General features: G+C 27.8%; 1 protein-coding gene across 1 annotated transcript in view; it reads left to right on the top strand.

The window, feature by feature from the left end:
- The window catches only part of LOC112591944, a 33,406-nt gene extending 14,957 nt beyond the window's left edge, over nt 1-18,449 (top strand). The window contains exon 2 of the mRNA XM_025335909.1: nt 18,088-18,449. Within this exon, the coding sequence (XP_025191694.1) occupies nt 18,088-18,392 (305 nt within the window). The 3' untranslated portion in view covers nt 18,393-18,449. The remainder of the gene's footprint in view (nt 1-18,087) is intronic.
- Nucleotides 18,450-26,179: the final 7,730 nt, after the last annotated feature.

Here is a 26,179-nt window from a genome sequence, read left to right on the forward strand (position 1 = left end):
ATATTAACACTACCTAATACTAATTACTAATTGTACGATGACAATAGTCATCGAGTCTATTCGTATTTATTTCAAATTGTAGAAGTCACCTAATACATCAAAGATCTCTTAGATTATGGTATGGTTAGTCCGTCTGCGCGAATAATAACTATTATTATCATTGAAAGGGTCCGTAGTATAATAATATGTTGTGTATAAAAATATCAAACGACATACTTTGTTTCCATTGTACGAACATTGACCTTTGATGTTTGAATTACAGAAAATTGAAGCGTGAACGATAAGCACGTTACGTCACATTATTTGGATTTCTGCATGTTAATAATCGTCTTATGTATATACGAATGTTAATGTTTTTAAATCCAATAACTATATTATAATTTATACATCATAATAATAAGACGTATACTGTTACACATTATGTGTCACCCATTCATGTGTAGGTAAATACAATTAAAATAGCACAAGTCGTGTAAACTTTGACCTAACAATATAGTGTTCTGATATACAATGTGATGCATATCCAGGATGGATTCGACGAGTTTGCACTTTATCATTATTGTTATTCATTATTATTATTATTATTAATTTACAACAAATCAGAGATGTTTTCAAAACTTAACACGATAATACGCAGATATGTATATAGTTAACTATAATTATTGAGATTTAATGATAGACTAACACTAGGTACATTGAATATTAAAGAGTATAATGATAAAATTCAGTACCTGTTGTAGTATAATTTGTAGGTACTGTCATCGTAGAGCGTAAATTGATTGCGCCAAAATGACTTTTTACCTGTAAGAAATCTATCGATTGCGCCGCATATTAACTCCGCCAAATATTTTTACATATTGATTCCGCCGACTAACGACTCCGTCGAACTTTTTTACTTATTGATTTCGCTGGCTATTAATCCACTGAATATTTATAAATTATTTACTTTAATAATAGCAAAATGTAAAATGCTTACATTTACATTTATGTTAATATTTTATTACATGTAGGTACCTACATTGCTACTTTATACTTGTGTTATATTTTTCGTTGTAGACGACAATAAATTATTTTTTGAAATGTTTTTACTGTAACCTATACTGTTAATTAAATAATATATTTTATATAACCAACATAAATAAAATTTTCGGCGGAATTAATATAGACAAATACCGGGCGGAATCAATTTATACACAAATAACAGGCGGAATCGATAGCCGACGTAATTGATATTAAAACGGCAAAATCGATAACACCACTTACCGTAGTGCAGCTATACTGGAAAAGATAAGTCAATAAAAAAATTTATTTAGAAGAAATGTAAATCGTGCACGAAAAAATCGTAAGCCCTACAGTTCAAACTATCTATCAAACACTGAAGTATTATAATGGTCTTTACTCGTCAACGTCAAACAATTCGGATTTAATTACAATAAAATTGATTAATTTACGTTCAAAGATGGTTTAATTTTTATAGTATCTCTGATAATAATAATCTCTTTTTTTTATATACTTTAAAACTAAAAGAAAATAATGTATTATTATTATTATTATTTTATTAAATTACTAATGCACTAACTGTAAAATAGTATGAGCCATGAGGTATGTGATATAATATATGATATGATATATACCTATAAATAGTATTGCTATTTAAAGACTTTTTAAATTTTGCTTAAATAACCTTAACAGTATTGAAGTCAACAAGCCAATATAATATTATTATATAGCTTAATTCCATGTCGAAACCACATAGTCGAGTCATGTAGTTATAAACATAGTGTTATCTAATGAAAAATATTTCTTTATTCTTTTCTGTGGGTTAGTGGGTTAGAACAATTATTTTTATGATATTTATTTATTACCAAAGCACAGAAATTGAAAATACTATTAAGGTTATACATTCCTCGTTACAATTATACGAATATTATACTATACTGCACATATACACTAATTATTAGAAGATAAATATACAACAGGATGTGAGTAATTAGACGGTCTATGCAGTCTTTTTATCATCGTAACAAATAGTAATATTTCAAAACACAATAATTTAGTAGAATATTATGCGGGTACATTGAAATATTTTCATCCACTAATTGATAGATGATTATTTTTTTGTAAAAAAAAAATTAGTTCATCGCACGTTGGACGGATTTCTGATTTTGTTAAATAGGTCTAATTAAAACATTACGTGCGAGTAGCCTTGAATTCAATTGGATGTATTAAATCTTAACACTTTCAATATTCGTATTACGTCAAATATTTTTAAAATAATAATTTTATCAATTTGCAAGTATCTATAAATATGAATTAAGTATTTCTAAACGATAATTTGTACAACTTATAAATGTATGGTAAAAATATTTAGTATGATAATAATACATTTAATTTTAATGTTTTATGCAGACATTGCAACAATTCATAATTCGTTTAATTAAAATTGTATCTAATAAAAATTTTCGATTAATATACTCGTCAATTAAAATTTAATTGAAGCACTTTAACTGAACCAAAAAATGTATAGCAAAAAAAAATGACACATTATAAAAAGTTTATTACCTAGTTTCTTTGATTCGATTAGAATCAAAATAATTGAAATATAAAAAGACGGTTCAATATTCCTTGTTTATTAAGTAATTTGAATATTTATTATCTATATTTTATTGAAAAAATCATGTGATATCATAAAAATGATTAATTGCAAGACATTATTATTTTAGCATGTATTAGTATAATACACAATTAATTGTGTTTGTTTTAAATTATAACGATGTAAATAACGATTGTGTTTTATACGCATTTTAGTGTGAACAATCGAAATTTTTAATTTCATAGTTTATTATTGGTTTCTATTTTATAAAAACGCCATAAGAAATATAAATTTTCAATTTAAAAAGAAAAAGAAATTATGTTAAATTTGTATGCAATTATTCTTGCCACGCACACCTACACATACCCATACAATATTGTATATATATACATATAATTTTTTTAAATATTATATAGACTTTAAGACCCTAATCTTAGCATGTCTTTTCTAAAGTTATGATATAAATTGACGCTACATCTTCCTCTCCATCAACACTTTAAAAATAGTTAATCTATTTAAAAAAAAAAAAATTAATCAATAGATATGCGATTATTATATATAGTAAATGCGTCACATGTTTAAGATTTTAAGACTTCTAAGAGAAGTACAAAATTTGTGAAATTTGTATATTGCTTGATTAAATAGGTCATATTTTAAATGAATTCGATAAATTAATAATAAATAATGTAGATATTAAATTGTCGAATACAGTATTTATAGTAAATGTTTAATATCAAATAAATAATGTGAAGAAAAATAAAAAACTTATGCAAAGACGCAATTCCGTTAACTAATTTTATCTGGTCTAATTTTATTTTTCTTGTTATAAGCCAGGCCTAGGCTAGGACTTGTCTGCCAAAATAAAACGCGTTCATCGTCGCACACATGCACGTCACATATTATACATATTATAATACTACAAAAACAACAAATAGTTTATGCCATTAACTAATTCTCTCATACTTGAAACGACCTTGACCCTATAACATTAAAATTATCAAGTTTTATCAAACAAATTTACACGATTCCAAACAAGAACGCTTATTGTAAATAAATCGTTTTACCTGCGAAGCAGCCAAGCTTCGAAAAATACAAAAATAAACAATATTTTAGTTCGAAATACGCAAATCTAGTGCGTTAATGCGCGAGGAACGCAAGTGTGTAACAAGGAATCTTTACATAACATTCAGTATCATAAAGTTTTGTTAAATAGTTTATGTGCACCGTTGACATGCGCCAGTGTGCCAGTGCAGTGAACAAATTATGATTGAATAGAATAACTAAATAAACATTTGATCAAATTGGCTCTTTATATAGGTATATATATATATATATTATAAGTATATGACACCAGTACAAAGAGAAGATCTCCAAATAAGAATATAGAATATTTGTACAATATTAAAGAAAATGTAACAAACGAGTATTAGCAAATATATACAGTAGAAGGTATGTATAAGGTTAATATCTAGGGTATCTGACAATAATATTTCATGCAAAAATGTTTAGGATTTGGTTCTTATTGCATTGAAAATCATGAACACAAACACTTAAAATTTTTTGTAAAAATGTATATTGTATATGAATGCATGTAAATAGATATTCAACTAAAATTGCATTAACAAACAGAAAAAAAAAATATTAAGCTAAATAATACACGTATGCAAATATGCAATTATAAAAATGTATTAAGTATATAAACACGTTAACAAATAAATTTAAAAAATATAACGTAAATTTGTATGTTTTAAATGTATTGAAATTACAATACAATTTAATTAAAATTAATTATTAGTAAAACAAAATTCCACATAATACGAGAGACGATACAGCAGACGTATCGATACGTATACTAGCAATTAGCTATCAAAAATTTTAAAGTTAAAAACTTAGAACCACTCTATTAGTTACCTAGTCATAGCAATCGACTATGCCACGCCAATGGAAAATACAATAAAAAAAACCTGAAAGTTCCTCGCAAATATCTTATTTTTAAATAATGAAGTTATTAGATATTTTACTATCCCTAAATGAAAAAAAAAAAATAAATATATTCCAAGTCGTACTAAATTTAATAAATGTATATAAACAGAAGTTATCAATATAAAAACATATATATTTAATTTATAAAAAGGGGGAATTTTTAAAATACTGTTAGTAGATGTCTACATAATTTATAAACATATTTAGTAATGAAGAATGCATATAATTAGCTTCAATTCTAGAGTTGGATATAAGAGTAAAAAAAAAAATGTTATTAAAAGAATAATATAGGTAGGTGCGTAATATCTATTCTTCCAAAAAAAAGAATCAATAAGATCTACTACAGACGTATGAGTTATAAAATAAAATACATTTAAAAAATACTATTGATGGGTATGCAATAACTAGGGTTCGGAATTTGTAGAAAATGCTTTTCTTGAGATGAGTGTAATAATAAGATAATATTATTATATATAAATATTAAATACGTTTTGAATCGTTCTGATTTCAATGAAGTAAACTTGTTTTTGATTTTTTTCACAAAACCTGCTTTTTATTGTTTTTTCCCTATTTGTTTCTTTTCTTTTAATTTTTGCTTATTTTTCTTGAAAATTTAACTTATTTATACGTTATAAACTAAAAATACTATATTATTATTGTCAGAAATTATAAAATCGGTAAATAAACTAGTAATAAACGAATGATTGATAAAATAACTATCGTTATTGTGCCGAAATCGTATAGTTTTAAAATTAGGTATCTAAATTATATCTGCGTATTTCTATAGCACATTCTAATACTTTAGTTAACCGGTAAATATCAATCAGTGAGGTATAGTGTTCTAAATAATTTCTCTATAATTGTTATTAGCACCCACCGACAGGATGAGTTTTAATGAAAGTAACTTGACCAAATATATGGTAGTAAATTCCATTGTTTTTTTAGAATTAAATTTAATAAATATTTTTTTAAAGATTTATTTTGCTACAAAATCCGAGCCCTACTGTCTTAGTAATAACTAATAGGTATATATTATAACACTAGCTGATCCTAATGGCATGACAAATGAAAAATAACTGTGTTTTAACTTGTAATAAACTCCATTAAATGTAAAAAGCTACACAAATTAACACAATAATTTGGGAGGTTTTAATTAAGTATAAAATACAGGTCTAAAATTATATTAATTCATTTATAATAATTATTTTATATCCAGTAAGCAATGGCAAACTCCCACTAATAATCAAAAAAAAATATTAGTTTTTCATGTTTTTCTTTAACAAATGCCTGTGTGAACCCCTCTTTAAAATGTGAATTTTCACAAAATATTTTCTTAGTGTTTTTATGTATAGTAATGAATAAATTCCCTCGAAATTTCAAATTAATAGGTTTTGGTAGTTTCGACTGTAAATCGATTATGAATCAGTCAGTTAGGAGTTCTGATTTTATACTTACAGATTTTATCTATAACTAATATAAAATATGCTTAATTAACTGCTTCGTGTATAATATAATAAAAAACATAATTTTAATAGGGATCAATCTTCTTTCTATACGATTTCCTTAACATCCGCTTAACCTGCAAAGTTCAATGCATCATTACTAAAAAAATATCTGTAATTATTTTGATTGATTTGTGCAGTAATTATAATAATCACAGTAAAACTTATTTGGTTATAGATTATAATACCATTTGAATCCTTTTAAAAAGTGTTTTTAACAAATACAATTTTGTATTCATATTATAATTATATTTAATAATATTTTATAGTACAATAATATTATTATGTATATTATGTGTAAATACGACCTATTGGCCAATTATTAACATTTCAAAATAAATAAAAATTATGATTAATTCGTCAATACTGTTCAACATGATAACACACTTATAATTTATAAATTATTTTAGTATCTACTACTTCGATGAAATAACCGATTAGGTACAATTAGAACCTATTAGTTTTATCTAAATATAAAACAATGATTTATTCTGTGTGTATAAAATAGGTATGTTCGGTTTACATTAATTTCATAAACTATTAACTATTAAGATTAAAACAATAAAAATTAATACCTTTTTTTAATTTTTTTTTTTATATATTTTTTTTTTACATTTTAGGTTTAAATAATAAGTGAAATTTTATTAGTAATTATATTATGCTATAAGATTAAAATATATTATAGACCTATAGAAAATAATATATATTGGTAAAATATTGCAATTATTATTTTTCATTGTTTTTTCCACAAAAATTTTTATTAATACTTTGATATAATAATATTAGATACTTTATATTTCTGTTGATGCACATGGAATTTTCCTTATCATTTTGTAAGCAAAAGAAACTCGTTGTTGTAATATAAATACAAATGATAGCTTCCTATAATTTGTACATTATAATATTATAATCAGATCATAACTACTATTTAAATATCAAACATTCTACAATTCTATAAATTAATTAATTTATTATAATCATATACTATTCTCAACTGCAAAAAAGTAAATTAAACTTAAGCTTATCATGTTAAACGATTTTAACATGCATCTAATTATTTATTTATTTGCGTATACAAAATTATTTTTAGTAGATGTTAAATAATACCATGAAATATGTTATTATACTTGTTAAATTCATATAATATTATAATAATTAATAACTGAGAAATATATTTTTTGTCAAAGAATTAAGACTTTATTGTATTCCATTTATTATAGTATTACACATTTCTCGTAATGTCAATATTATAAATAAGTACTTAAACACTTATTAGTTATTATTATCTTTACATAGGTAATGTATCTATTTTATAACAGCAAACTTCCTTTTTAGAAATGTTTGCTTTTTTTAAATAAAATGAAGCGATTGTCGATTGACCTTCAGTTAATTAATGAAACCCAAATAAATATGTTAGGCTATAAATGTGTTCATTATATTATCTACAAAAGTATTAATTCTTTTTAATACTTGATAAAATAATTATTGAAAAAATGAAGTACCGCCTACATGACAAGTTTAAAAGAAGTTTTTAAATACCTATTCAATTTACTATAATTTATTTAGTAATTTAATTACTATATATCAAAGATTTCAAATCTTTAAATGGCTCAAAAACTACTTTTTGGAATATTGATTTTGATATTTCAAAATTTTCAAAAAAATTTTCAGCTTAATAATTTACAATAGAAATTTAGTGTTTGGGTCTTTATTTGAACAATAGACATTTGTGCCCCACAAAATAATCCATAAGTAGTACAAAAGAATCTTAAGTACTTAAAATTATAGTCATTACTCATTAATTATACATATTTAATAATTCCAAAAATCAGATATCGATTATCTGCGTTATTGAATAAAAAAAAGATAAGCATTTATTAAAATGATCTTGATTAAAAAAAAAAAATGACTAATTTATGAAGATAAGATTTATTTGATTATCTATTATTTATTGTACATGACTAATATTTTTAAAGCAAAGTCTGAAAAATTTCGATTTTATTGGGTAGTAGCCAGCAGGAAGATCACCGATAAGTACTACATTTTTAAAATTCAAAGTACTTAAACAAATTTTTAACTTTAAAAAATAATGAATATTTTAATAGATCAACAATTAAAAATCATTCTTTGCAATTTTTATTCAAATAAAAAATAAGACATTATTATTACTAGCAAGGTATAGAAGTAGTTAGTAGATATAGTACCTACAATTAATATAATCTAGAACTTATCACATATTTTGACATGATTAACAAAAATTTTTAATTATAGTTTTTCGTAAAATATCGGCTCTTATATTACTTCTAAGTCAAATAGTGCAATAATTGTATATTTACACATTGCACAATTGCGTTTTATTTATTTTATTGCAAGTATTATCTATCCACTCGCATACCTATATGCAGCATTTATTATAATATCATATATAATAATATATAATGCATACAATGATATATAATTCTGATACTATATTAATATATATTTTCCAAATTTTAGATAATTTTTTTCATAATAGTCTATTAAGTACCTACGTTCTTATTAATTATTATGCACTTAAAAATAAAAATATTAGTGGATAAGAGAGGGAAATGCTATTTATGATAACAGCTCTAGATAATTTAATAATATATAGTCCTTTTTAAATGGGATAATATGAGATATTATAAAATTATATTGTTAAGCATATTATATAATTATATTGTTAAGCGTTTAGGTAAACGTATTTTGCGGTAGGATGAACAATATAATATAATATATATACATTATAATATAGACAAACGGAATAGCGTTTTCTAAACCAGAAGTCGATACCTACGCTATAATACGTTTATATTAAAGTAATTTGTTTGAGCGTAATAAACAAGGGTTATAACTTATAAGATAGCATTTTTGAGTACCCACTTGAAACACTAACCACACAATCTAAAACATACCTAGTTAAGAGTATTCGTGATTTAAATCTAAACGTGTTAATATGCATGTTATATTGTTATACAAGTATGGAATTGAAATAATAATTGTGTTACACATATATTTATAGGTAGGTATACACACCTTCGCCGTATAAATGCGATCGATATGCTGCGGCTGATGATTAAAAATATAATTATATAAAACTTCAAGTAAGTCTGAAATATAATGATTATTATTTTTTTCATGAAAAAATTGTTCCATACGCGTTACAAAAACTTTTATAATTGAGTTCAAAAACAATTTAATATCTACAAAATAAATATCAGATATTATTCGACGCTTATAGTGTTTATACACGGGCTTAAAAATCCCATGATATCATTTCATCTAAAAGGAAAAATGGAAACCATAGTGATTGAAAAACATTATATTCAATAGATACATATATTTTTACATATAAGTAACTGCATGGTGTATAATATATTATGCCGACATTTACAAAATCCGAAAAAAGTTTGTAATAAAAATAATAATTTTACATATATAATATTATGAAACACTGTATGTAAATTAAAAAAAAAAAAAGCACAATAATAATAATAGGAAATAATAATAAAAATATTAATAATAATAAAAATAAATAAATTTATAAAAAAAAGTTATTTTTTCCTGAAAATTTTGTCTTTTACATATTTGGTAAAGGTAAAAAAAAAATTAATTGTATTTCATTCCTGTACAAATTACAGTCAAACTATTGAATGATAAACAATGTATTTGACTAGAAATTCGGCAGAATCTATTTGCATTATTTTTTTACTTAAAATTTCCAGTTTAAAACATTTTTTATTTGTATTGCAGTCATGATCACGAAAAACTCCTGTGAACAAATAATAATTATTATTAATTTATTTTCATTGACTTATTGAAATGAATATTTAATACTACAAATATTAGGCCAATGTATAATCTAAAGAACAAGTTGTGATTTAGTTATATTGATAATAATAATCAAAAGAAAAAAAAATAATAAAGGATAATAAATTTAAATTAGACGGAATTTAAAAATATTATTTATTTGCTAAAAAATTCAATCAATAATTAAAAGTGCAATTGTTTATTTAAAGTTATTTAATACCAATTAGTAATACTTCATAATTATTGTGATTTTAAATATTTCAATCGTATTCTCAGGTTGTCGTTTAACAATACAGTTAACGTTGTTTTCAGAATTTAGTTTACCTATGAAGATTTAAGTACTAGGGTACTTGTCCTATTTATACATATGGGCCGCAAATTGACCAGTTATATAATTAGTGTTTCAGTTTTAAAATTATTTTCAAATAATCACTTATAATCACTACTTTATAAAAATGTTACACAATTTTATGTAATAAATTAAACGTGATTATCTTTTAATTTTAATTTTGCTAAAATTCCAGACAACATATTTTTGGTTATCTATGGCGATAAGTTTAACATTAAGAACCATTAAAAAAAAAAGATATTTATATATACATCTAATGATAGGTTAGTAGCTGAATTAAGAAAAGTGTATTATTATTTATTATATATGTCATATGTGTACAATGTACATGGGTTTTATGTATTTACGTTAACGGTCATAGAGGTTTAACAAATTGTTTTATGTGACAATAATTTGAGACGTCAGAATAACTAAAATATAATTTATAGCTCCAAATAATTAAAACTTCATTATATAATGACTGGATGATGTTTTGGCAAAAGAAAAGGTGAATATTATGCTGACAACAATTGGAACACAAGAACTAAATACTGAGATCCGACCGTTGCCAACAATTCATCGCTCCCTAGACAATAATAAATTGTACGTATTGCATATACTGCATGATAAGTATACATACACGATATATAAATATATATAAAATGATATGCAAGATGAGTTTTTACAACGGTTATTATTTAAATGTTTTTACAAAAATAACATAATACAGAATTCATTACACAAACAACAAATCACGTACAAAATGCTAAAAAAATATTGTGCATTAAAGTAGATATTGTACCTTTCCGTGTCTAATAATCATACATCTGTTTAGAGTAAATATTGTATTGTTTGTACGACAAGATATTATATTATGACTTATTATTGTTATCTATACCAGTTGAACCGCGAGTAATAGGTAATGTTTTTTTTTTCGACAATAGTTTTATAATTATAAAATAAAAAGTAATAGTATTACTTATTGGCTAATAAAATATTCGTAAAACATTAACATGCTCGTATGTTCATATTGTGTATTTATTATATACATTGTGTACAGTTTATTATAATATATCAAATGCGACGATTTTTTCAAAACGATTTCTAAAGTAATATTTTAATAATATGGTTTCTTCCGTCGCGCTTATCAATATGCAGAGTGTATCTGGAGGATGAAATAAAAACGTTAATGAACAATATCGCCAAATCTACCATCAACATTTTGTAATATTATAACAACAGCATGAATACTCGTATATAGGAAATGTACGATATTACTATAGAATAAATCGTATCCGCTACTAGACAATAATACCGTATGCGGGTGACGATGTTCCATACGCAACTACCTGTCGTATAATTTATTTTAATACGACCATCGGGCCAGATATGGGTTAAAATTATTATTTATTATAAGCATTTTGTGTTACATATATGCAGTATATTATATACACACACCTGAACAGGTGTACCTATTATCCTGTACGTTTTACCGTTTTGACCCGAAACGGTCCGTTTGTCATGCACCATATTATTATATTACAATACGTAAAGGTAAGGTGCGAGCGTCGAGTATCGTAATATTTTAAATTTTTCGCGACGAAAAGGATTTCGTGATGTGCAACAATAATACGTGACAATTTGTTAGTCAGCCGCCGCCACCGTCGCCGGTCACTCTCTAATTCGTACATATTATTTATACTATACTCGTCCTCGCCAAATGTCCATTCGTTTAGCTGTAATACGTACAATCGGCCAAAAATGAATCACACAAAACGATTAAGAACGCTCACACAATAGATTGTAGTTCGACAAATCTCCCGGGAACCGCGGTGTTTCGAAGGTCAAAATCGAATGAACAAATTTCACAGAATTATATCGATAATATCGTCATTGTAATATAATAATGTTTACGATCATAAAAAGCCATCTTCGTTACACCAGTTTTATGTGATCGGGAGACCGAATTGCAATATTAATTTTCCTGCAAGTTTTCAATATACCTTATTGTTAAAGTTCAAGTACTATGTTAAAAGAAGTTTTCATAAATTATTAGAGTCAGCCCATATTCATTACGAACGCCTAATTCTCCACAGTGTGTCGTTTTAATAATACATAATATTTATTACGAATCCGATGAAGGTAAATTTTATGCTAATCAATTCTACAGTGTGTATTTAGAATCTTATTTCCATATAGGATGAACGAATATTACGCGCCAACAATCATTCACACCCATAAAAAATATATCTTGAAAAATATCCCATTTATTTAATCTCATATCCACCACATTCCCGACTGACGACTAGATTTTAAGTATAGCAAATTACAATAAATTACAATTTAGTATTTACGAATATATCTATACGTAATAAGTGATATTATAGTGTTTAATTCTGTCCAAAAATCTACGTAATTCATCATTTATACATATTATTATGCATGCAAATATATATCATATAGGTACATTAAACAAACCTGATTGATGTCTAAGAAGCTTTCACGATTTGTATGCGTTTGATTTCTTTTTTCAACTGTACGTATGTTACCTCCAACTTGCGCTTTTGGACGGATATTTCGATTTCAGCGACCTTCTTCTTGAAACGGCTGTTTCTGGCCGCCTCGTTATTCTTCTGCCTCATCTGATAGTAGTAGTCGGTGGTTTTCGATGAGCAGCTTGAAGACATCGTTAATTCTATAACAACGTTAATGTGAAAAAAAATTTACAATATTATAACACATCAAAAATCTATATTGGATAACGTGTCAACAAAACACGTTGTTTTGTGATATTTCTTTACAAAATATCATACTGTCGAGTGATCCGAACACGACCATAAGCACTGCACGTGACGTGCCAATGAACCGAAATAATTATCGTCTTATGTAGTCCAGTGCAGCAGTCATGTCATGTCATGTCATGCGGTGTCAAAAATTGTCATTAAAAACCCATTACTGAGCTATGGTCCAGGACCGAATCCCATTGATGTGTCCGGCTATTGAAGCATAGACGTTTCCTAATTTCCAAATGTAAAATATAACACATGTCTTTGTGTATATGTTTTTTCAGTCATTCTAGGAATTGTTTTTGTTTGTTTTCAGAGATGATAAATATATATTATATATTAGAGGTATAATTTATGAAATATATTCTTTCGAACGTTTCGTGAAAACAACAATACGACATTGATTAGAAAACGGATGTATGAAAAATGGTTAAAACATTTTCAGAAAATCTTTAACGTTTAAACAAAAGGTTAAATTTATAGACTTCAATTGGTATAGTTTATTTCGATTGACATTTCTGAACATTTACGTTGACAGCAAACTTGGCACGCAGCTCAAAAACAATACGCACATTTGGGCCAAGGGAAATAATGAAGAGAACGATAATGATCGCGAATCACGTGAATTGCAATTTCGTAAAAACACAGGAGCTAGAGAAGATTTTATTTTCGATTTAAAAATTTCATCACACTGTTTATCAAAAACAAAATTGCAATATTACAGCAAAATTAAATTATTACATAGACAATTTAATATTTTTACCCTTTTATGATAATTATGCACATCAGTAACCATAACACAAAAATGTCTGTGTACACTTGAATATCATACAAAAAATGCTTTGAAGTAAATAAATAAATACGTTTTAAAGCTTATTATAAAAACTAAATTTCACACCACATAACTTTAAATTGCAAATTGCTTAAAACTTCTAGATCATATTATGTTCCATTAATTAAAAGTTTATCTAGTGTACTGTATAAAATACTTAAATAAACTATCACACACTTATATTTAACATAACATAAAGTAATGCTTTTTCATTGCGATGTATTACTACTTTATTAATATAAAAATAAACATTACATATTACTTGGACATTTTTTTTTTATTTTCTGCAATTAAGATACAGTTTTTTAAGTTACAGTAAAATTAGTATTATAATATTTCTAATATTATTACTGATGGCAATGATTATATCATACTTCATTGAGTATATATTTTGTATTCAAATATTATAAAAGTACATAATATTTTTGGAGAGTTTGTGAAATTTCAACGATAGATAAACGTACTTAAAAATTCAAATACACGTAAATATAAGTACCCATATATAAACGAATGGTTATCATTATATTAAAATTAAAATAATACACATCGATAAGTGTAAGACGGTTAAATTAGCGTACCGTACGACATGATAAATACCTCACGGGGATCGTAAAATCGTTATAATAATGCAGACAGTAATTACCTCGTTAGTACAGACGGAGAGCAATCGGAGAAATCAACTCGGAGATCGGGAACCTGAGATGGCACGACCGGCGATATAGGTGATTGGTCACTGCTGCTGTGTATAGTAGTAATACGTAGACGGGTCTTCCGTGACGGTGCGTTGCGGTTTCGACAATAATCTGTCAAGCAGAGATCTCCGATTTATATATGACCGTCGGACGCGGACGTAATCGAACCTTTACCCCAAAATCGTATTATCATCCCTTCCGAATGCGATCGCTCCACCCTTTCTCGCAAACCGGTACCTACCAGTGCGGGACGATCGTCGAATCGCGTAGGGAGCCGATATCGTAGCGGAAACGATTATCATATATTATTGTGTTGGCCACGCCGACCTTTTCTCTCTCAACTCTTCCCCTCCCCTACTAATCCACTTCTCTCACCCACCCACGCATACCCACACTCACACACACCCTCGCCTGTCATTCTCTATTTTTGCGTCGTTCGCGAAAATCGAATTCTGTATCGGTGGCGGCACAGAGTAAAGAATAATACACACACACACACTCATATATATATATACATACAATATGAATGTATATAGTAGTCTGTCGTTTATAACAATTGACGATATATTATATTTTTATATTATCATCACTTACAGCGCGGCAAGAGCAGAACGAACGGCTTAATTTGGCGCCGAAACTACAACAACTGCTATAACAAAAACGCCGACCACCACGGCTCATGCTGTTATTACGGTGACGTGTTGTCTACAATGTATATTATTATTTTATGTCGGTTTGAATTAATATTATGTGGAATAAATGTTATTGTAATTGTACCCCTTTAGGATCGCGGAATACATTGTAAACGGATTTACACGATAACTTCAGGACAGATTGTCCATATATTTAAAAAATAATAAAACCATATTTTTATATTTGTAACCCATTAATACAATCAAGTTAGTCAATAATACACGCTGCTAATCCCGACGCTCGTGGTTTAATATTTTGAAAATTATAATATAATTATTTTCTATTTGTAGCTCAGAGTATCGACAGCTTCCGCATAAGGCATCTTTAAACTTTTATTTGTAATAAATTTGAAACAAAGTACATTTAAATAAATACGGACAAAAAAAAATAATTAAATTTATTTCCATCGATGATTACATACAAAATACTCTATATTATTTTGAATTAAAATTGTGGTTAAAATTATAATATAGTGTGCTATCGATTTAGTGTTATTTTTATTTTTTCAACTATAAACTAACAATTTTCATTATATGATTTTTCTTTTATTTTTATAAAAGATTTCAATTTAGGAAATCGGAAAATAAACTGTTTTACTATTACTAACGTATCAAAACCATCTACACGTAGTTAGGAATTTTTCTGGACCAACAGAATACAACTATAGAATAATGTTGTTTTAAATAATATGTGTGATAGTGTATTTTAAATTTTGATCATCAGTAACATTTGAGACACAAAGTGTATGGTAAAGTTACAAACAAAATATCCTATTCGAAAATGACAACCTAAATGCGCTAAATAGGTAGGTACAATAGGCTAATAGGCACATATTATAGTTTATCGTTAGTTATTACCAATTATCGTCATGGCAACTCATGACTTCGTGTCTTTACGTGGAGTAAAATTTTATGATGCAATAATATAATATTATTACTATAATGCGATACACATAGTTTAATTAAAATATCTTTCATTGTATTCGTCTCGTTCAAACTGTTTGCTAAGTTAAAAATATAAGCTTAGTTTTTCTATGATTTGAATTTTAAACGCAGTACAGTTTGAGTTTATTTTCTAAAAAGCCCAATTATATATTAATAACCGCGTGGCCAGAAACAACACTTTATTTATTGGCCAACATCCATTTCGGTAAAAATGTACAATAAAAATGCACACAACCCGTAGTAAGCCCATCCAAACTTCCGTCGCTCACGTTATGCTTTAACTAAGAGACATATAAAATTCACAATAATGAAAATAATAATAACAATAATAATTGAATTAATAACACCACTGCACGTTGGGATATTCAAATATCCATCCTCTATTGTAAAATATACGAGTAGGTACATACAATTCAAAAAATCGGTTAACACGATATCTGCTTAATTTCTATTATTTTCCAAACTTTTATAAAATTGTATAGGTGCAAGGTTTAAATAATAAACAAATATTTTTCCTCATTTGTACGACAAAGCTACATACTATGACAGTGTAGACCAAATATAATTAATACGAAAATAAAATATATTATGCTTGTATAGAAACATTTAAGATAAAAAATTTACTCTACTCGCATCTTTAATTTTTTTTTACTCATTTTAATTTATATAGTTATCATGCAAAAGTTAATTTAACCTATCGCATTATTATATAATAGTAATAAAATAGGCATAATAATATTTGAGGTGATAAACTAAGTGAGGAGGGAGGGAAATAATGTTCATTTCCTAATAAATTCTTAGTTTTACCACATTTTGTCTCTCTTTTCCCCATGAATGTACTCAAAATCACGCTAATAATTAATAATATATACATTTATTTTATACTAAAAAATTTTTATCAAAATAGTCTCGTCGTCTCTGTTAAGAATCGTTTTTCATATCATCGTATGCAATGATACTTTTATACTTTTATATTACAGTGACCTACGTAATAGTGATGATAGATTCGAAACCTATTTTACAGCAGAGTAACTTTGCCGGTTTTCAATATTGTTAACAAGTAAACGGTATGCTAACATTTTTTTAGTTAGTATTTTTCAAGATAGTCTAGTTTACAGTTTACATAAACGTAATAATATACATATTAAGTATAACTACGCAATCGACCACTTATTAGCAATTATGATTCATGGACGAATCCCCGTAATACATTTCCCCGTTACGCTTTCCCCGTCCAGCGATTTTCCCCGTTAGACATTTCTTCGTCAAAAGAAGGATATACAGGGTGATTTTTTTATCAAACAACACTCATTATTTCCAAAAGTATTCATTTTTTTGAAAATATTTTTTTACATAGTTTCAAATTGTTAAAAAAACAACATTTTTATAAAAAAATTATATTTTTAAATATTTTTTATCCTTATAATTTTTAAAAAAATGAATACTTTTGGAAATAATGAGTATTGTTTGATAAAAAAATCACCCTGTATATATAAGATATAACAAATAAAGATAGTATAAATGTTTATATAGCTTATATTGCACCTTGTACGGACAAATTAACTTAGATATATATTTATTATTACCTATAGGTTTTATCAAATATAAATTACCTATAAAGATTTAGGTACGTTATCGATGTACGTTATACGTACAAAAATAAAACGGATCCGGTATGCATTAGTAAAACTAACAAATTGAAATGGTTTAACAGTGTCTCGATAACCGTCGCGAAGTTATATTATTTTATGGAGAAAAATACAGTGTATCCCTGAAATACGAGAAAAATATATTTCAAATGCTGACTTTGCCTTAAATGTAAAACAGCTAATGGCTTTAGCATTTGTACCGATACCTGACGTTGAAAAAAAATTTGACGAGTTAATGTCCCAAAGTTTTTTTGTAGAAAATGAAGAACTATTGTTTCCATTGACAGACTACTTTGAAGATACATGGATCAGCAGACCAAATAGACGTAGAACTCGACGCCCACCTACATTTAGTTTAGCACTGTGGAATCAATACGACGCAACACTTGCAGATTTGCCAAAAACAAACAACTCCGTCGAAGGATGGCACAGAGCATTTTCGTCATTGTTAGGTGCATCTCATCCAACAATATGGCGATTAATAGACGTAATAAAAAAAAGAACAAGGGTTAACGGAAATAAAAATCAATCAATTAATAGCAGGGCAAGAACAGGTAGCTAAAAAGAAAAAAATATACGAAGACAACCACACGGATTAAAAAAATTGTAAATTCTTACCATGAACGTAATTTAAATGAATATTTAATTGGAATTGCTCATAATTTACAAATATAAGGTATTAATTTTTATTATAATTATTGCTCAAAATTTTTATTATTATTTATATATTTATTATTATTATTATTATTAAATAACATTTTACAAATTATTTTATGTGTCTGTAATAGTGTAATAACGTATACCAGTAGCATTAATTTTTATTATAATTATTGCTCAAAATTTTTATTATTATTTATATATTTTTTATTATTATTAAATAACATTTTACAAATTATTTTATGTATCTGTAATAATGTAATAACGTATACCAGTAGCATTCATTTTTATTATTATTTATATATTTTTTATTATTATTATTAAATAACATTTTACAAATTATTTTATGTGTCTGTAATAACGTATACCAATAGCATTATTTTTTATTATAATTATTTCTCAAAATTTTTATTATTATTAATATTATTATTTATATACTTTTATTATTATTATTAATTAACAACATTTTACAAATTACGGGGACGGGGAAATGTCGCACGGGAAAACGTATTAGACGGAAAAATATTTTACGGGGAAGTGTTTACGGGGAAGTGTTTACGGGGAAGTGTTTACGGGGAAATGTTCGACGGTGAAATGGGGACGGGGAAATGACCCGTTACCAGCAATGATACCTAAAAATGATAGCTATTTAAATCCGAATAGAATTATACAATTTACTATACAGTTTCAAAAATAATAAATTATTTTGTGATACAGTGTATTTTTAAACCGCAAAAAAAATGCGAAAACAATTGATTTTGCAATATTTTGTTATTGATGCAAAATGTGTTACCGATCACTAGCTCTATTTGATACGCATAACAATATATTATGTAATTCTTGTGTATTTGAAAAATAATTTGTTTTGAAAATATGCATTTATTTATACATGCACATTATAGTACATAATATATTATATAAAACAAAACATTTAATCCGCTTCACAAAAATATCGGTTGCCAAATACCGTCGCACACGAGTACCTATATTACAACAACTTAGTGGTAGTGTGTATTTATGTCTGTCATCAGTCACCATTAGAATAGAACGATGTTTTAATTTTATTATAAGCTCTACTAAGATTTTTCAATTTGAAAACCACAAACAAAACATACTTAGAAAGTATAAAATGTATTAGATATTAATTTACTTAATTTATTTTGGTAAAGGATTTAAACAATTTCACAAAAATATGTATTTCACTATGATAAGTTACCATCAAATAATAATTAAAGGAATCTTTATTAATTGGGTTTACGTTATAAAACAAAACACTATTTTAGTAAGAAAACTTATCTACATAGATAAATACAATAGTTCGTTTAATTGTAATATTTAGGACTCGGAATTTATAGGAGCTAAAAACGGTAAAATATGCATGCATATATATATAATATATATACACAAAAAATGTTAAATATACAACAAAATTATTTAAAATACGGGAAAAAAATCTTATGTTGTTTATTACATTGTATGAAATCAAAATTAAATAAATACAATTAACAAAAAATAATAATAATAATATGCAAAAATCAATTAATGTAAAATATGAAAGAATAAATGTATAGGTAATATTTAAAATACGACGTAAGCTAGTTGACATTTTGATATCTTATTAAACTAAAAAAATAGTTTAAAATAATAATATAAAATGTCAATAATGTATTCATGTACGACTTTGACAATGAATAAGTAATAAATAGATTCACAAATTCTCAATAAGTTAAGTCAACAACTTATCAACTATAAGATAGTATTTCGGCATCATATTAGCGTTATAGTGAATAAATACAAAGTACACTATTGTCGTCAAATCAATATTCGACTGCGACGATGGAAATAAATACCTTTGTTAAATTTTAATACATTTTATACTCAAGGTTTTATATATAGGTTAAGAAAGAAAATAAAATCTTTTTTCTTTTTTAGAAAATATTAAATATAGATATGCATAATATATATCTAACCTAACCTATGCATATAATAACGAATCATCTTTTTTCTAGTTTTAACGAAATATGCAAAATATGCATTTTAAATTTTCTACTTTTGAATTTACTGTTGTAAAACATATAAAGAGCATACATATGGAACAATATCTATCTTTTAAACTTTCAAGCCCATGTAATATTAGAAACTATTCCTATTAAACAGAATAAACAATTTTTTTCCAATAATAAGAATCTACTCAACTACGTATTACTTTAATAAATGTTAAAAATAGTTTACAGCCACCATAAATCATTTTCATGAAAACATTTCAAAAATAATTTTATTAAGCTCTGTTACAATTTTATTCTGAACCAAAAATGAGTGTATACTCAAATCCATTTTTTAACGTAACAATACAACAACGTATATTATTTTAAATTACAAATAGGTATTAGTATTGTTTAAATAAGTAAGAGTGAATGTAAATTGTGTCTAATGAGAATTTTGCCCCCTTCTAGGATGACGTAATATATTATTATCAAGTAAGTACCTATATGTATAAATATTTCTGTCTAAAAAACGAGGTATAAAAGTTTATGAAATATTGTTTTAAAATTGTAAAAGAACAAAAAGCGTATGAATAAAAATATGATTTAATAATGATAGAAAATCCTCTTTATTTATTTTGTCATACACACCAATATATTTTTATTTAAAATAACAAAAAAGACATCTCTATGCAAACCTAAAGTAGGTACCTAATATACCTACCTAAAAAACCAAAAATTTAAAGTTTTTTGCATGATACTTGTTGATTGTAATATGACCAACGGATTTAACAACAAGTTTTCATGTAATTTTTTTATTTAATTTTAGCTATATAAATTAGAAGAACATCCTAATCATTAAACGAAAAATAATTTATTTAATTTTTATATTAAAATATAAGATTGTTTTGTTATCTAGATCAAATATTACTTCTAACTTGTTTTTGTATACAAACAATAAAAATACATTTAGACGTTAAGTATTCAATTATTATAAAGAGTTCACGGTATTGTGTATATATTAGGTAAGCAAATGTTGAAAAACATGAATAGATAACTATAATATTATAACTCTTTATGATATGTACTTAATGTGTATACACATTTCTATTCGACAACAATAATTAAGAATAATATATACATTTTTTATCTTAATTATGTATAATATTAAATATTTATATGAAAAATACAACAATTAAGTTCACATTTTAACTATTCTACATCAATAACATAATAATGGTTGTTATAAACTGAACCGACAACCTTATTTATCCTTTGTATAGTACTTCTACGCATCAATAATATTTTGTAGTAATCAATTTAGTTTGTTCCGCTTCCTATATTTACTCTTCATTTTTATTTTATAAACTATAAAATCATACATGTTGTACAGCCATCATTTATCAAATATTTAGATTGTTTAAAATGTTGACTATTAATTTCATCGTCGGCCGAGTTGTTACAAATTGTAACTAACTGTAACTTACAAACATCAGCTATTTCGACAAAAATTTCATTGTAACAATCAATTTTCCTTTTCTTTTCTTTTCTTTTCTTTGTTATTAAATTTTTGTTGGAATTCGCCTTCAACGTGTTTAAAATGTATAATAATGTATATATCGTTATCTCTTACTTATCGTACCTCTTTTAGTCTATTGAACGACAATACAGCATGTTTAGTTTTTTTATCATTGTTTAACAAACAGCGATGCCTAACGAATGATATAGATATATAATTTATATAACCATACACACATTATAGTTGAACTCTATGTGTCTATTGCTTTAAAAATATTATTTATGTTGTTCGTATAAAATAATATTATAATGACCTATGTAATATAAGTATATTCACAGAACATTTCACATTCAAACTAACTCCAAAGATGATATGCTACGAGATTTTTCAATGGATTTTTCCAAAATGTATTCTTATCTTGAAAATTATAGATGAATAAAAGTTTAACTTTATTAACTATCATCATAAAATTATACTTGTAACATGAACTTAAGTTTCAATTTCATTATATTATTCAATTTTACCACACCATCGTAAAGTATACAATATAAAATATAATATATATAATATATAATATACATTGTAAAATATAGCATTTGTAAAAATAGCAAATATTCTTACCGTGCTTGACTATTTTTGATTCGTATACGCACACTGCAATTACATAGCAGGTTGCAGTTGATTTTAGATTTTGTTGAATTTTTGTATCCATAATAGTAAAGCCTCATAATATTAAATCGATGTATATAGTTAAACGTATACAAAACTGTTTAGAAGCATAAACGTAAAGTAAATTATTATATAGTTAATTTCGCGAACACGTCAAAAGACTAATTTCTATACTACGGAGCCCTAACAATAAACATTGATTGACAATGACTGATGACTAACGTGATTATATGGACATTTCGATTGTCCGATCATATAATGTATTGTGATTTGCGAGGCCCTCTCAGTGAGGGGTCAGACGGACGTCGGACTTATTTCGTTTTAGATTCTGAGTGAATCAACAAGAAATCTACCTATACCGATTTTACAATGATGACGATTTTTTTCCTCGGAAAACACGTTAAAATATTGTTAGGTACGACACGTGCAGACTACGATAAACCACGATTATAAAGATATAATGTAATTTACACAACGATAAAGAAAACGCGCATGAACGCATAACATATAGCTCATAAGATAGTGAAATCGTCTTCTAGTTTTTGTACACAACGAAATGACAAAATCAAGTCGCGGACTCATACGCGCACCAATAAACATAATATACATGTTTCAGAGAACACTAAACACGTTGTAAATTATAACACGGCATATTATTATTATATACGTTTACCGCGGCGTAGATACAGCAATACAATACCTATTCAGGCACAGTGTGATATTGTATTATGCACCTATACATTAAATTTGTACACTTATATTATAAGTATGTAGAATTAATAACGCTTTTTCGAAGACTCTAACCGTTCGGGAGCGTGCAGTGTACAGGTGAAAAACGTACCTACCTATGCATACACATAAACAATATAGTACATACAACACATCATATTATAACACAACGTGCGGCACGTGGTATACAGTTATACACACACACACACACACACATTGTATATATTAATATATAGGTGCAGCCGGAGTTGAACACGCTTTGCACTCGCGCGATACAAACATTTTATAATAATAATAATAATAATAATGTTATACATTATAAGTATAAAATATACCGTACACCGCCGTTTATATAAATATATATATATTTTAAACTGGGCTGCAGGGTGCATTATACATAGGTACCTACCTATACGTATATATAATAACGTATAATATGATATCATGTGCCGTGCGTGTTTTTCTTTTGGCACGAGTCTGGCCTACATCTATATCATATTGTATTATATTGTATCCGAACGTAAATAATTATTACCGTTTTCGTCCTCTTAACCCCATCCCCCTCGCGCTGCCCTTCACCCCTGGGCCAGAGCACACACTCGATCCGCCGCGAAACCCGGACAAATATTCGATATACAATGACACACAAAACGCGCGTCCCCGCGGTGCACCGGTCGCTGGTGACACACACCGGGCGAAAAAACTTCCTTGTGTCACACCTGCTGATCGTTTTGCTGCTGCTGCTGCTGCTGCCGCTCCTTCTGCTGCCATCGCTGTGGCTGCGGCGGCAACGGGGTAAACGCCGTTAGTGGGTTAGTAGTGCGGCGGCGGTGCAGTTCGCGAATCGCTCGTACAAATAATATATATAAATATATATATATATTATATTATATTATGTTATTATCATAGCGGCTCACCTCTTGTGTCGGCCGCGCTGGCGGGCGAGTGGGCGGCGGGGGCGACCTTTCAACGGGAACCGTAAACACCGAACATAATATTGTGTGACGCGCAGCTGCTCTCGGCTCCTCCGCGTGCGGCAGCAGCGCGCGTTGCGCCCGTGCTTACGACACGCACGCACGCTGCACACACAATAATGCTCTCCCGACCCATCCCTGCCCCACAGCCGCTCGTCCTACCCCTTTACCCGACGAGGGACCGGGATGACGTTTATTGTGCAGCGGCGACATAATAATAATAATAATAATAATACGAGAGCGTCGCGGTGGCGGCAGTGTGCCAACGCGCGTGCTGCAGCTTCTCTCTCGCTCTCGAACTCGTTCTCCACGGTCTCGACCGAAAGGGGTAGTGTGGTGAGGACGAGGCGTAGTCGTCGTCGTCGTCGTCGACGCCGCCGCCGCCGCCGCCGTGTAGGCCTCGGGTAGGTGGTACTCGTCACGAATATAATGTACAGCATTATTTAGGCGATGTTATTGTGTACACGCGTATTATAACGATGTGATGCGAAAAAAATATTACAATATAATATGCGCACTCGTGTACGTGTGTAGGTGGTTTATCGTACAGTAGGTACACGTCGTTATATTGTTGTATACGTTTCGTAAAACCCCACGCGACGATCCCGCGCGCGCTGCATCACCGACGGACAACCGTTATTCTCATTATTGTTGTAGTTGTAAAATACGTTTCGTCTATAATAATAATATGTGTGCATGTGCACTGGGGTGCCCGAGGTCATGTGCGCGTAAATGCATAATTTGTGATGGCGACAACGATTCACAGCCCTCGCGGTCGTCAGATTTCTCGATTCGGCGGAAACACCGCCGCCCGCTTCGAAAGTCCCACTATCCGCAATTTTCCCCCAATGGGCAAATAGGGTATATACGACAAAATCCCGCTGCGCTGCAAAGAGTTATTTATTGTATGTCGATTCGCTGAACTATTATATCGAATACCTGTAGGGATGTTGTCCGGTATATGTATACGTTGTATAGACGCAATAGATGTATATATAGTTTTGTTATATATTATTTCTCCGCGCTGTAGGTTTTATCTTATATGGTCAACTTTAAACGAGCAAAATAAATGAACGACCTTCAATCATAATTATGATAATAATTCAATTTTTTTAATACACGAGACATTGATGTAAACGGCTCATTCTTTCGTCATTCGTCAGCTTAAAGTTACATCACACAAAGGTATACCTATGTAAGAATAGGTAAACCGCACAAGCATCATAACTATAGATAATGCATGAATTAATAATTAAATGCCTTTTGTTATCACTGAGTTGGTAAGTACTTCAGTGATCAAAAACTTATATTATTTTCAGATTTTTATTACTTGAGATTTAAATTATAGTTTAAATGTTTAATATTTGTAGTATCTATTTAATATCTAACACATACATAAATAGATTTATATTTTATAGATAACGTTTTATAACAACGCGTACTTATATATCATAATATATTTTACATTAAACGTAATAATATTTTTTGTTCACGGTGGATTACCATAAAGTTATATGTACGGCAGTCGTCAATAGTTAATGTTATATAATGTTCAAATATTAAGCACTCGACTGTATTTGTTTTTCGCCGGTGGGGGTCCGCGACCAAGTATTTTCCACGAGAAGACTTCTCGCGTACCTAGGCATCGTCGCCACTTGAAAAATAAAATGTCTTTTGAAATCGAATTTACAACGGCCGTTGTGCGCGTGCACCTTTCCACAATACCATCGTCACGGTTTTGCTTGACAAAAACCACCAGCTTTACAATTCGGGCACGGGGCACTCTACTCCTCACTCCGCCAACTGGTGCGCGGCAACA

This window comes from Melanaphis sacchari, unplaced genomic scaffold (assembly GCF_002803265.2).
Source record: "Melanaphis sacchari strain LSU unplaced genomic scaffold, SCAv2.0 Contig14_pilon_pilon, whole genome shotgun sequence".
NCBI classification, from domain to species: domain Eukaryota; kingdom Metazoa; phylum Arthropoda; class Insecta; order Hemiptera; family Aphididae; genus Melanaphis; species Melanaphis sacchari.